We start from the raw sequence: 15082 nt of genomic DNA, 5'->3' as shown, positions 1-15082 counted from the left end.
AAAAATACTCTCAGGTCCATCCAGGTTAAGAACCCCTGCTTCAAGTGAATATAAAGACCTTGAATTTACTCCCGTTAAAATAATTTTGCAAAAAAAGGACATTTCTTCAATTTCTTAGATCCCTTATGATTCCATTCATTTTTTTTCATCTATAAACTAAAATTGTTTTCTTTTTATTGGTCAAGAAAGAAAGCAGGGTCAACTATAACAGAACGCCTGCACAGTTAATGTTTTCTTCCTTGTCTCAGTTCCCTTTGGGTATGATGTGCTAGGAAGATCTACATATAACCAAAGCAAATACAATCTACACGTGTCTAAAACTTATACCCGAGAATCATATATTTTTGGCCTGAGTACCAGAATTGAGTTCCATTTATAGATTATAATTGAAAAATTTACTGAAGGCTAGATAAGCTTCATATATATGAAAATAAAACTGTTTCTGGAGAAATTCTGTCAGGGCCTAGCATACTGCCTTATACAGAGTAAGTCCTTAGTAAGTAAAATGGACAACATCCGTGGAATGGAGTCAGTGCGGTCACCAAGAATTACTTTTTTACCTTACACATGAACTTCACAATTTGGCAATGTAAGTCACATAGCAGAATCAACTGTAATTTTATAGTTATCTCTTCCATACCAAAAACCCAAATTGTAACATTTAAGTTTTAAAACTTTAGTTTCAAATTATTCCAACATTGTACTTCTATTTGTAAAACTATGACGGTTTATACATATGAAAACACGTACCTATTTACTTTCAATGAGTATGTAATTTGAGTAGTTTTCCTCTTGAATTGAGGTCTTTTGTGGCAATTGTGATCCTGTGGGGGACCAACTGCTCACTCTGTTGTTGTTGTTTTTAAATTAACACATAACGTATTATTTGTTTCTGGGGTATAGGTCTGTGATTCATCAGTCTTACACAACACCCACTTTGTAACTCAGTTGCCAGGGGCTAAGATCTTTGACCAGGAAATAAAGTAAAGATAGTTGGCTTATAAAGTGGTCAAATCTATCCAGGCTTCATCAGCATGCGCTTTAGTATAAATAGCTTTTGAAAAAGCAATTTACATTAAAAAATCTTAAGAAGCTGGTACAGAATATTCAATAAATGTTTTTGCTGTTGTTTACGCAAATGACATATTAAAATGTTAAATATTAAAACATTAAACATTTTAAAGTGTAAGTTTTGCTAAATTCTCAATTTAATCATTTAGAAAATCTTATGTGACTTAATGATTTAAAAACAAATTCCATTTCTATTAATACAAATCTACTTAGCCCAAATGGGTTTAAATTTATGCTCGATGTTTGCCTTTAATTACTTTTGCTCGGAGTGTCAGGCAATCAAGTAATCCACGTGCCTTCAGAATGCCATTTTTAGAGACTTTTATCACTCAGTGAAAATAACTAACCTCAAATGATATTTTCATATTAAAAAGTCAGCATAAGAATGATTCTGAGTTGACTATTTTCACTATTGATTAAAAATTTAATATTAAAACACTGTCTTGAGACAGTACTTTACGTTGGGTATATGCTGAGTCACTAACACAAAATTCTTACCTGTAATGTACATGTGTGACTGTTGGTCTCCTGTACCCAAGGATCCAGGTTTGAATATCTATGGGTTCAGCTTTGGGATAAGCTATAGTTGTATCTATTATCCACTGGAGGCCTTTCGGGCTCTCTGAGAACAAAACAAAAAACAACTTAAAATTGAATCAATTTTTATATTATTTATAACAAATAACATAGTATAAATACAGCAGACTGAAGTATCTTCTGCTTTATGAAAACAGGACGAACTTTGGTGTTACTGTTTTATATGATATACTTAGGATGATATTAAGCATTTCCTAATATGAAATGGCTGAATTTCAAACAAATGAACAATTAACAGAGCGCTATTATTTACTGGACAGGCAGCATTCAAGCATTCAATACAACAAGGCACTGTCAAGGTCTAATTTACATTTTATCACTCATAAAATCTGGCCTATGAAGAAGTCAGAAGCTAGAGTATCACATCACAAAAGTAAAAAAACAGACCTCAAAGTAGAACAAATCCATTCACCAAATACAATACAATACAATGCAAACACCAAGATCTGTGATACTTGGAAGACATTAATAAACACTGGGATAAGGCCCCAAATTAAGCATTGTATTGACACATGACTGTCAGTTGCTGTTCTTATTTTACACAAACAAACAAAAACACTCCTCCCATTTTAGCAAGAGTTCTATGCAAATAAAGCAGTAAAACTGTCCACTCTTTGGTAGGCACGACAGATAACTACTGTTGTGAGGGGCTGTGGGGAAGGTCTGTTTGCTCTAGTTGTTGGCATGCGGCTTTTACTCCCAGCATGGAGTAGAGCTGAACAAGAACTGAGAGGCGAATCCTCACAGAGTATGCTGATAGCCAGACTTGGGTGACAGTCTGTCCTTTGTTTGAAGTATTTAACAGATCTCTAAAAAAATAAGACTTGTTCTCGAACAGAAGTCTAAATGTGCATTAAGAATCAATGATATTTTACTTTTGTGTATCAAATAACTAAAAAGTGACCTTAAGCTTTAAGGAATTTTAGAAATATTCTGAAGGGGAAAAATATGTTTTTCCCCCATAGAAATAGGTTAAAAAATATTTAAATAACCTATTGCTAAAGGAACAGAGTTTATGTAAAGAAACACATTTTTAACAAGCTATCAGTGATGTACATGCTGAAATGTTTAGGAGTAAAGTATACTGGTGTCTGCAACTTACTCTGATTACATTAAAAAAGCAAACAAGATGGATTAATGGATTGACAGAAGGATGGGAAAAGACACAATAAAGCAAATACAGTGAAATGTTAAAGAATCTAGTTGGTCAGTTAATGGATATTAACTGTAAAATTTTCAACTTTTTATGTATGCTTGAAAATTTTTATAATAAAATTATTGGGAAAAATCACCAGAGTTCAGTTTAATATCTATTAAATCATACAATAAACAAAAAAATACTAACCCTTTGGAAGTTAATCAGACATAATTTTGATATGTATATGGATTATATATGTATATACACATATATACACATACATATATATACACATATATATATGTATATATATGTGTAATATATATATGTATATATATACATATTTTAAGTAGGTTCCACACCCAGCGTGGAGCCCAATGTGGGGCAAAAACTCACGACCGTGAGATCAAGACCTGAGCAGAGATCAAGTCAGATGCTCAACCCACTGAGCCACCTGGCCGCCCCCCATATATGGATCATATATTAAATCAGACACAAAGGCATATTCTGTATTTATATGGAACAGAACACTAAAGAGTAAATAAGAGCACTAGAGAAAATAAAATACAAAACACAAAAACATAGAGAAGAAAATGGTAAAACACAAGCAAAACTAGTTTTGAGGTATATAACTTTCTAGAATTTCTTACAATTTTTCCTAAGTAGCTAGAATACAAATTCTAACCAAGGTAAGATAAATAACAAGCTACTTTGCTTTCCTTATAAAAAGAAATTATTTCTCTCCAAGAGAAAACATTTTCTTTGTGATTGTGTGATCAATATGACAACAGCCCCTACCCTTGCGATCTGGAACACCAGACGGTACTATTGACTGGGCACAACTATTTAAAAAACAGCCATCTTTATTAGTGCAACTAATCCTATTTGGAAGACCTTTGCCTTCAAGCTTTGGCTTGGCTGACATTGCCACCGTGTCTGTCTGAAGCTATTCTGAACTTTCCTTTTCTATTAAAAGACTCTTTCAATTTGTCTTTTTAATAGATGATGAAAGATTAAGAGAGCTGACTGCCAAGCAGCTGCTTAAAAAAAAAAACAAATGAAAGGACAACTCAGTGCGGTCTTACAGGCATTATCTCTATGTCTGGTCCTAATCATCATTAAAAACACATATTCCTGAGACCCAGTCATTTCCATTTTTACTTTATCTAAAGATTTTTTTTAATAGCAAAATACTACCAAGGAAACAGGCCTAGTGAGTTTCTTTCAGTTTTTTAATTTATCATTTATCACCCAATTTCAGTGTCTCAGATAAACTTTTCAAAACAGTCTTCGTGCTGCTGGCACAAATTCTGCAAACCTTCACAGTTCATCAGGCTATCTCCAAAACAGTTGCCCCTTTGAGTATGGTCTGCTTTTTCCTGGCCATAAAAGTAATACATACTCATTATTAAAAAAAAATTCAGAAGTATTCAGAAATGGGGTGGAGATTATTCATAATGTTGCAACTCAGAGAGGCAGTCACTGCTGACATTTGGGATCTTTCCTTTCACTCATTTCCCATTGCTTATTGCTGACATATTTGAGCTCACAATGGTCTCACAAGAGTTGTATGTTCCTCCCACTCATTAACATGATAGAGCAGAAGCCATACAAACTCTCTATAAACATCATTTGGAATGGCTGTGTTGTATGGTGTTGGATGGATATTTGATAATTACTTGTCTGTTCTCCATTCTGGCTATTTCCAATTTTTTGCTATTAAAAATAATGCTGTGAAAAATAAATAAATAGATAAATAAATAAAAATAATACTGTGATAAACCTCTTTACCATGTATGTCTGATTATTTCCCTTGGTAAGTATTATTTGTAGCAGAATAATGGAGTCATTTATCAACACTTGAAGGCTCTTAATAAACACTGTCAAACTGCATTAAGTTCATACTCTGTATTAAAAACAAACCAAAAAAACTTTCTAAATTTGATAAATGAAAAAAATATACATTATTACAATTTGCATTTGCATACCTATGATTAGTTTTTCAAATTAGTGATTTCTATTCCTGTATCTCTAACCCAGCAATTTCACTTCTAGGAATCTATACTACAGACTGTACTTCCACAAATATGTGAAGATATTTATAGGAATGTTTATTGCAGCAGTGGGAATGGCCAGGAGTAAAGGCAGGTGGGGTAAGGGAAAGATACCTTTGGCTATGCATTTTGTCTTATTCAAATAAATTATTTTAAGCATGAACTAACTTCTGTAAATAGAAACATTAAAAAATTAAATTTGCATCTTCTCCCCATTATTTCTATTTGACAAAAATTGTAAATATAAGAAAGAACAATAATGTTATCCTCTGGAACTCCAGATAATCCTTGAGTTCCGACAAAAGAAAAAGTGCTAAAAGTCATCATACCCAATTCTTTAGCATCAGCATCTCCTCCTGCTGGCCTTCCATTTTCCTGTCGTGCTACAAGTGCATTCAAGATGACGTTTGTTGCCCCAATCCTTGGCAGAGTGACATGTGTAAGAAATGGCAAGTTATTTTTTTTGGCAAATGCTTGACTTGTTTCTCGCCTCTTCCTGAGGAAGCCCCCTTCTGGAAACAAAACAATCCATTTTCGATCTCTGCTCCTATAATTATTTTCTAGGTGCTTTTTGAGAAGAAGCAGCTGCTGGTCACGATGAGATTTTCCCTAAGCAGACAGACACACATATAGTAAGTATAGGCACATTTGAAATTAAAATGCCATAAAATTAAATAGAAATAACAGCTTCCGAAGTAAATCCCAAACATAGACTAGAAGAACGACACCCCCCCACCTTACTTCCCCCTTTGACCACAGTGGTAAAAAGAAGTGATTAGCACTTATATGACATTAGCACTCCAGAAGCAAAACATTGCTCTAATTGCCCCTGAGAGTTACTCATTCATCAGTTCGGTGACTACCGAGTACATACTACTTGGGAGGCACTGTCCTACACACTGGAGGTAGAGAAGTAAATAAGAGACCCTCATGGAGCTTACTCCAGTGGAAAAGATAGAGAACTAAAAAGTGTAAATTCAGATGGTGATGTGTTAGGAAGAAAAAAGAGTAGGAGGATAGGGAAGGTCAAGGAGGTCAGGGAGAACAGCCCCACGGAGGTGAAGCGGAAGCAATGAGCTGGTAATGTGAAGGAACCAGTCAAGTGGAGGAGAGCCCAGTTCTCCAGGTGACAAGGAAAGGACAAAGGCCCTGGGATGGGAACGAGCGCTGCGTATGGAAGAGCAGCACCAAGGCCAGGGTGGCTGAGGTGTGACAGTGAGGAAGGCAGTGGTAGGTAGGGAAACTGCAGAGAGAGGCAGAGAACAGAGAGGAGGGGCCTTGAACTTGGTAAGCAATTTGGGATGAGAAAAGTCATTGGGTGGTTTTGAAGGAGAGAGGGTCATGATCTTATTTACATAAAAAACAAAAAATCTGCTGGCTCCGATGACAGAAAGACTCCAGCAGATAAGTCAGGAGACTATTGTAGTAGTCCAGGCAAGGGGGGTGATGAGATCTGACCGTGGTGTATTGATGAGAAGTGGGGACATTCCAGAAAGTCAGTCTGAAAGTAGAGCAAACAGCACATTCTAATGGACTGGGCCTTAGTGTGAGGGAAAGAGGAGAAAGAGGATGACTTGGAGACTGAAAGAGGAATCCAGAAAAATTTGTAGGAAAGCCCAAAACCCACAGATAAATATTACAAATGTTCTTCCTTTCAGTATGGTCGATTCGCTATAAATTTCCCAGCCAACACAATTACAGAAGGCCCCAAAATAATTTGTATGCGTTCAATCTTTAAAATATTCCAATGCAAAACAAGTAAGACATTTTCTTGTTTTACTGAACTGATCATGATTAAGCTTTATTTATTAAGTTCCCAAGACGACATGTAAAATATTTTTATATTCTTGGAAATATCTAGTAATAAAGTCCGAGAGACTTTCCTTAGGGGCGCCTGGGTGGCACAGCGGTTGGGCGTCTGCCTTCGGCTCAGGGTGTGATCCCGGCATCACGGGATGGAGCCCCACATCAGGCTCCTCCGCTATGAGCCTGCTTCTCCCTCTCACACGCCCCTGCTTGTGTTCCCTCTCTCTCTGGCTGTCTCTATCTCTGTCAAATCAATAAATAAAATCTTTAAAAAAAAAAAAAGAGACTTTCCTTAAAAATAATACTTTTTCTCTCTCCCTTCCCCTCATGTTACAGATTTTTATTACTATCTATGGGGGGGGGAGCTTGCTCTTTAGAAACGAACTTGCAATATCTGGTAATTTTGAAATACAATCTTTAAGTATGTAAAACTTTACATCGCAATAAAAAGGAAAATGTTTTGGAGTACATTGCTTTCTACACTTATCTCCTCAAAGTACGCTGATCATTTAGTATAATTTAGTGATGCCTGGGGATCATCAACAGGGTCAATTGTTCTGCGGTAATCTCCTCAGACTCTCACGATGGAAAGGGCTCTGCCTTCCCCTAGACTGCTAAACTGCAATGGTTGCTTCTGCTTCTTCCCCTCCCGTGGTACTCTAAAGTATTATGTTAATTTCCTTGTTAAGTTGTTCTAATCACTGTTTATTTTGTCCCAAGCTTGTGGCCAATCCCCACTGCCTCTTCCTCCTGAGGTTCCAGTGCAACGCTTTCATTCATCTTTCTGCTCAGAAGAATCAAGAGTGTTTCCAGAAGAAACTATATCATGGCATAGCACGTGAAAAACAAAATGTTCTGTAGTACATAAAAGTGTCTGGAGTAAAGTATATGTGTTTCGTGACACCTTCAGTCACCTTAGAAGTTTCTCTACACACTTCCAGCTTATTGTTGAATTCGTGGTTCTCGGATGAGGCTTAATCAGATTCATCAGTTATTAAACACTTACATGTGCAAGGCTGAAGCTGCTAAAAATGTAAATACCAGGTAAGTGTGGCATTACCATACATAGAAACTCTTGCATATCATATTTCAGTTTTTGAGAAAATCAAGCATGTGATACTAGTAGCATACCAGGGAAATACCATAATGTAGTGCTGACTTGGTAAGAGGGTATGATTCTTTCTCTTTCACTAACTAAACTTACCCCTAATGCTTGGGACACATTCTCAATCTATCCTCATCTATCAAACTCATACTTATTCTTTAGATTTGTGCCAAATACCATCTTCTTCCTCAAAGTTTTTCTGGGTTCATGAAAATCTGATGGACTCACTTTTCCTAATGTGAATTCCCAAAATATGTTCTTTTATTTATCTATCTACCCATCTACCTACCCACCTACCTACTGGCAACTTAGATACCTTCTCTATCATCTAACAGAGACTTGTCAATAAAAATAACAGTGAAAATATAGATGATGATAGTGGTAATCATGATAAAAATGATGAGAAAGGGGGCAGGCACTGATCTGAGTGTATTACTTCATTTAACTCCCATCCTATGAGGGCTGTTTTTCTCACCTGAAAAGTGACGAAACTTTTTCACATAGCTAAGAAACAGAAGAGCTGAGAATGTGGCAGGAGCTTGGTTAATCTTTACTAAACACTGTACTGTTTAGATGGGATGAGGAGGATAGAGATTAGAATATCTGCAATGTCACCATTTTACGGCTTGAGCATACTCAAATTCAGACTGAAATAAATGTTTCAGAGAACAAAGATTCAGAGGACGAGCTCCCTGAGATACTACAGCTCGCTCTATCTATTATAACTGGTGTCGGTATGCCTATGTTTACAATAAAGAATCAGTCTGATCAGGCTGTCACTGTGAAAAAGGAACGCTCATTACTCACCTGTCTTATAAAGAAGTCCCCGTGAATTAGAGAAACAATTCCAAAGTTTGTGTACTTAAAAATATGATCCATCAACCACATCATTTGAGCAACAACCTAAAATATTTAAAAGCAAGAAATAATTACATGTTAAATAGAAGAAACCTGCTATAGTCTAGCCAGGGCTCTAAGTTTTAAATATAATCATCTAAGCAACCTCTTAATTAACGTAAATATTTTAAATATAGTGTTTACTTCTCAATTAAAGCATAAAGTCTCCATGAAAAATTACTGGTCTTGATTCCAAGTCTTGAAATCCCAGGTCTCAGGTGTGTGCGTATATATATATATATATAATTGCGTAACAAAGCCAAACTAACTTCTTAAATTTGGACTTGATTCCAAATTTGTTCTACCCTAACCAAAGTTTCTGGTAATTCTTATATAACTTGTAAAATTATTTTGAAACAAGAAAGTGAAGTTATCAAATGAGGGGTGTAAGTTTAATTAATAAGCACTAAAGCTTTATAAAATGACTTTACCTTAATGGCTAAAATATTAAAAAGTATAAATTATAAATATATAAAGTAAAATTATAAAATGTGATAAAAGTATGAAAATGTCCAAAATAACAGAACATTCAAAATTCATTTCATAGAATGATTTATACATTTGATTATGTTAAGAAGAATATTTCTTAGTTTATGCAAGGCCACACTCTTTGCTAGCATAAAAATATTTATAGCACATCAGTTCTTAAACAGAGAAACAATATCCCTTGCTGATAAGAGTTAATACTCATATTAAAAGCAAAAGCCTTTATTCCATACAAATTTCACAATTAAATATAAGTGTAAACAGAGGTCTAATTAATAAACTGGTTAATTGTTCCTCCCTGCTGAGGAAATAGCATTCCTTGTTATAATCCATAAATAAATTCATTAAAAGCTACAGCATCAATCAAGAATGCAACAGAGCTCACTTTGGTTTCTACGGGAATAACACATGTAAACTTCATCTCGAAGTACCAAATTATATGAACTTACCTATGAGGGGAAAAAATCAGCACTGACATTGCTGGTGCTTTTACATAAACATTATAAGCCCTCACAAACAATTAACATTAAAGCTCCTGCCTTAATTTTTCAGCATCACTGAATAGGTCAATTACACAACTCCTACCCCATCAAATTACTATGTTAAATCACTTTAAAAAATAAAGATACATGCCCAGCAAAGAAGTGATTCCCCAAGTCAATTAATACAGAATAAAATGACTGCCAACATCTCAGTTTTCAGTCTTGTTTTGCTTTGTAATGATGGCTACTTTGTTTAAATAAATTGAGATTTGAACTAAATGGAATTTGCGGAAAAGCGTCCCAAGGAACAAAACAAAAAGCAAGTTGCTTCAACCTATAAAATACTAGAGCTTTATACACAGTATGAAGTTTAGTGGCAATTTATTGATTTCTGGGTTTAAAATACCAATGCTAAAGCCACTAGCTTTTGTGCTTAACCTTACATTTTACAATGGATTTATCTCTTCAGTTAGAAGGGTCACCTAAAATGAATCGATTCAATAAGATAGCCAAGCTATCTTCTGAGACTTCTATGGGGAATTCTGTCCTAACGTATTTTAGGGGAAATGTTACAGGTCAATAAATGTTTATTACATGTCTAATAAAGTTCTTTTGACAGAAATATAAATTCTTAATTTTATCATCATTTGTCATAAAAGGGCATGACTCAATTCACAGATACTTATTTAAAAGGTACCAGCACATTTGGAAAATACAATTAATCCTTTGTTTCATATTCCTCAAAAGAGGGGCAGTAAATACCAGCTGCCTGAAGCAACTCTCAGTGTTTCATAGGTCTGTCACTCAGAGCTCTGTTAGGTAATTCCAAGAAACAGAATTGGCCCACATCAATTATTCTTTATCTGGAAGCATGGGTTTTCTAATATCAAAACATCTAGAGAGGCTTACATGAAGGACTATGTTCTTTATATCCCTCTGAAAGTACAGTTAAGTCAATGGTTCTCCTGTTTAGAAATCTGTAAGGACAATTTGGATTGTCACGACGACTAGGGAGTGCCACCAGCATTTAGTGGGTAGCAGTCAGGTATGGAAAACATCCAGCAATGCCCAGGATAGTTCAGGACAACAGTGCTGTCCCACCAATGGGCCAATGGGACCTCCATTAACACTAACGGGTGCTACAAGAAGTTTCCTGAATTCCAAAAAGCTATGTTACACTCCGTTAAACTAATATTTTTTAATTGATCCACAATTTAGCATTAGCCTTCTTTCTTCGAATGTACCCACGGAGTATGCAAGAAGTCAAGTAAACATTCTTACTAGTAAATATTAATAAAAATTAATATTGTCCTGTACTTATTAGGCAGGAGGGAGAGATTATGATGCATCTAGCTTTATATTTCTTAATTACTCCTTTATGAAAGAATACAACAAAATTCCTCAAGATTTCAAATTATTCACTAGTATCAGATCATAATAAAAAATGTTTAGTATCATTAAACTGAAAATAATAACAAAATTACTCTGGACAGAAAAAAGAACCTGAGCCAAACTAACAGAAATCTTTTTACAAAAGCAAACAAATAAGACAAATTTTCTTTTGTCCACATAATTGGTGAATTTCAGATTACCTAATATTCTAGTTAATACAGTTATTATCCATCCGTGAGAGTGACAATGTTAAGCGTATTTATACTGACCACTGTAATCATTCTTTGAAATTCAAAAACCAACTAAGAACACTGTAAGCCCTCAGAATAATCACTATGAATATAATGACCTCCTCAGTAAGAATAAAATGTTAGTTAGGGATTCTCCTTGGTGAAAAGCCAAATTAGCTTTTACAAAATTTTAACATCACAACAAATATTATTATAAGTGCAAATATATTTATACAATGATATTCTTTTAACAGTTCAAAATTCTGAATATAAGCAAGGATTGAATTTATTCCACATTCCAGCAAGATTATGCCTCTGCTTTTCAGATAAACGTGAAAAACAGATTCTACAATAATCAAACATTTTCCTTTACTCTCACTCATTTTCTGACCCCCACACCGATCTACTGAATCAAAATCTCTAGGACCTAAACATACCAGGCTTAGTCTTGCCTTGGTATTCTGGCCAAGACTGTTTCACTAAGGAAGAAGGCCCTTGGCTTCGCCACTCTAACTAGGCCAACTTGATGTCTTCTCCTCTCTACGAAGTTTTCTATACCTGTCATACATGGGAGCTCACCCTCCACTAAATACCCTTCTGCAAGTAAGTATTGTTCATTATACCTGCCCTCCACCTACACTGGACTGTTAGCTCCTTTAAGAGGACAGTATCTTACAGGATGGTGTTCAACCCTTACAGTCACTGACCATGAATATGAAGCATTTAATAAACATCTATTGGTTTGTTTCATTACTATGAGGATAAATATTAACTTCATTAATATATACACTTTCTATTTATTTAGTTTTCTATGAACACAACCTCTTTAACTTCTAAGGTGACAATTCTTTTAATGCTAAAGACTGAATTTATTTTAAACCCACCCATTGATAGATGTATTTTAGTTATCAACAGAAGCCACGTAAAGCCAATGGGTCATACATAGCCTTAGTAATACTTAATAAAATGGGCCTAATATCCTCCCTTTCAATTTGCTTTGTAAAGGAAATCCAAAATATTTACCTTTTTTTTTTCTTCTGGCTAAAGATCCCCAAGACCACCTAATTCACTGACCAAGTAGACTCTTCTATCTTAAACAATACTGCTCTTTGTGTCTGTATTTTTCAAACCAGTGACCCAACACTTCACCTCAAGAGAGCCCCCAATATGAACATCTTAAATCTGTTTTTACCTCAGTCACTTTTAAAAACAGCTGTATGGAGGTATCATTCATATCACTTTCCAGTTACTTTTTTTGAAAGTCTCCATATTCCTGTCCTGGAGCTGGAATTATACTTAGAATTGTGTGTGTGTGTGTGTGTGTGTGTGTGTGTGTGTGTGTGTGTATGTATTTTAATTTTTCTCAATTTTCAGTTTATGTTTCAAACCATAGTAAGATACTTGGATAGATTCTGTTAACCTCCGCCCTCTGCTGCCTACGTCTGCCTTCAGGATGGCTTACCAGTCCTTTGTCTTGGAGGCACATCATCAGGGTGCACACATCTCCCGTTGCCTGATGATTCACCAACATTACTGCTTCATCTTGCGAAACTGCTTTAATATCGTCCCCCCATTCCATCACTGTAAGAACAAAAAAGCTGTCACTTTGAAGATTTTACATGACTAGAAACCTTATATTAGACAAACTGGTATATATCAATGATGATAGATCACTTAGCTAAAACTTTGAAAGTTTGAACTAAGTTTACATCCTGTAAATATCAGGCTGTCAATACAACATTTTATAAAGCCCCCAAATAGCCATTAAAATGCAAAATGGTCATCCTTTGATCTAGGAGTTCTACTTAGAATTTATCCTGCAGAAGCATTTGTCCAAACAGGCAAAGACAGATGCGCAAGGATGTTTATTGTAACTTGAATGTTCACCAATTTAATGTTCACCATTAGGGGAGTGGATAAGAAAGTTATGATAAAATGGAAGAGTGTAAATCCATTGAAAGAATAGAGGGTATATCTATACACTAACCCAAAAAGGACTGGCTATCAAGGAAACAAAGCAAGTCACAAAACAGTTTATATAGCATGATTCCACCTTTTAAAAGAAGGAATAAAATTTATGATATTTAAGTGAAAAAAGTCTAGGGGAATGAATTCTAAACTATTGATATTGATCATGATTACGATAAGGTTTCCAGACCCCCTCAAATTCTACTTTATAATAAAATGTGAAAATATTACAAATATATGCGAGTATTTTCATTTTAAAATAAGAAAACTAATAAAGATGTTACACTTATTAAGAATCTCCTGACAAAAAGTCGTTGTAGCAAGACCTGTATGTACACTCTAAGGAAAACACCGGCACCTCCTTGTAGTTATGCCTCATTCTACAGTAAATCTACTTAACAAAAAAAATATAACTGAGCATCAGTTTTGAACATCAGGATTCTACAAGACAAAGCTTCCAGGGTTCCTCAAATGTCTGACGTGAATTATGAGAGGCTGATTATACATTAGTATTCACTCATCTTACACACGGCTAAAGGGAAAGAAATCAGGCTGCCTGTACATTATAGTTCTGGATGCAGTGGGCATGGGGAGATGTGGAGCTCACCTGCTCTGCCTCCCCCTGCCTCCCTCCTTCTCCAGCCACCCTTCACTGTCACCCTGACATAGTGGAATTCCTCATAAGAGTACATGTGAGAAAAGCAGTCTGCTAATTTTTTCTTTCTGTTAAAAGCCACTTAAGCCATGCATCTATTTATTGATTTTAAAGACCTTAAAATTTTGTAATAAGGAAATTTTCAGCTGGGCTAAACATATAGTATTATGTTGTGAGACCTCCTGGCAAAGTGAGGTAAACTGATCATTACCAACACTCAAATGTCATTACCAACACGCAAATAATTTATACTGTATGGGAAAATTTTTATTTTAGTTTTTTTTTTATGAATACGGCATAAAACTACGCTAAAGGGATGTCAAATAATCCTTAAGGAATAGAGTAGAACACTGGGAGAGAGTCCAGCCCCTTGAAAAATGCAGCAACACCGACTTTCCTTCCAGTGGCCTTTCCTTCCCCAAGTTCCCAATTCAGCTCAGCTGACAAGCTAACTACCGAAACTACAGCTGCTGTATCATACACTGCTGTGAGGCGCATGAATTGGTACAACAGTCTGGGAAGTCAATTTGGCAATATACATCAAAACTGAGAAACGCAGAAATCTTTTTATCCAGAAATTCTACTTCTAGGAATTCAACTTACAGATATACTTATTTACGTGCAGACTGACACATATGCAAAACTAGTTACTGCAGCCTTATTTGTAAGAGCAAAGAGGAATGGGAGCCTGGGTGGTGCAGTTGGTTAAGTGACCAACACTTGGTTTTGGCTCAGGTCGTGATCTCATGGTCTTGAGGGTCGAGCCTTGTGTCAGGCTCTACACTCAGATTGGAGTCTGCTTAAGATTCTCTCTCCCGTTCACTCTGCCCCTCCCTTCCTCTCCTGCTCTCTCTCTCTCTCTCAAATAAATAAATCTTAAAAAAAAAAAAAAAGAGGAAAACAACTCAAAAGGGAGACTAGCTCAAATTCATAGAAATTGAAAAAAAAAATGATGGTTTCCAGGAGGGGGAAATGGGAAGGTGCTATCCAATTAGTAGAGAGTTTCAGTTTTGCAAGATGAAGAAGTTCTGGAGATTGGTTACACGATAATGTGAATATACTTAACAAAGCTGAACCGTACACTTAAAAATGGTTAAGGTGAGGGATGCGTGGGTGGCTCAGTCAGTTGAGCGATTGACTTAGGTTTCGGTTCAGGTCACAATCTCATGGGTTGTGAGACCAACCCCCCCCCACCTCCCCC

At 35.7% G+C, this 15082-nt stretch overlaps 1 protein-coding gene across 1 annotated transcript in view; it reads right to left on the bottom strand.

The window, feature by feature from the left end:
- LPGAT1 (lysophosphatidylglycerol acyltransferase 1) overlaps positions 1-15082 on the bottom strand; it is an 81646-nt gene that overhangs the window by 32776 nt on the left and 33788 nt on the right. The window contains exons 2-5 of the mRNA XM_034666895.1: positions 12721-12839; positions 8579-8674; positions 5190-5469; positions 1570-1693 (exon numbers count right to left, since the gene is read on the bottom strand). Of these exons, the coding sequence (XP_034522786.1) occupies positions 1570-1693; positions 5190-5469; positions 8579-8674; positions 12721-12839 (619 nt within the window). The remainder of the gene's footprint in view (positions 1-1569; positions 1694-5189; positions 5470-8578; positions 8675-12720; positions 12840-15082) is intronic.

Source organism: Ailuropoda melanoleuca, chromosome 8 (genome assembly GCF_002007445.2).
Source record: "Ailuropoda melanoleuca isolate Jingjing chromosome 8, ASM200744v2, whole genome shotgun sequence".
In the NCBI taxonomy this organism is placed as follows: domain Eukaryota; kingdom Metazoa; phylum Chordata; class Mammalia; order Carnivora; family Ursidae; genus Ailuropoda; species Ailuropoda melanoleuca.
Note: the sequence above shows the minus strand (reverse complement) of the source record. Positions and strands in the feature narration are given on the sequence as shown.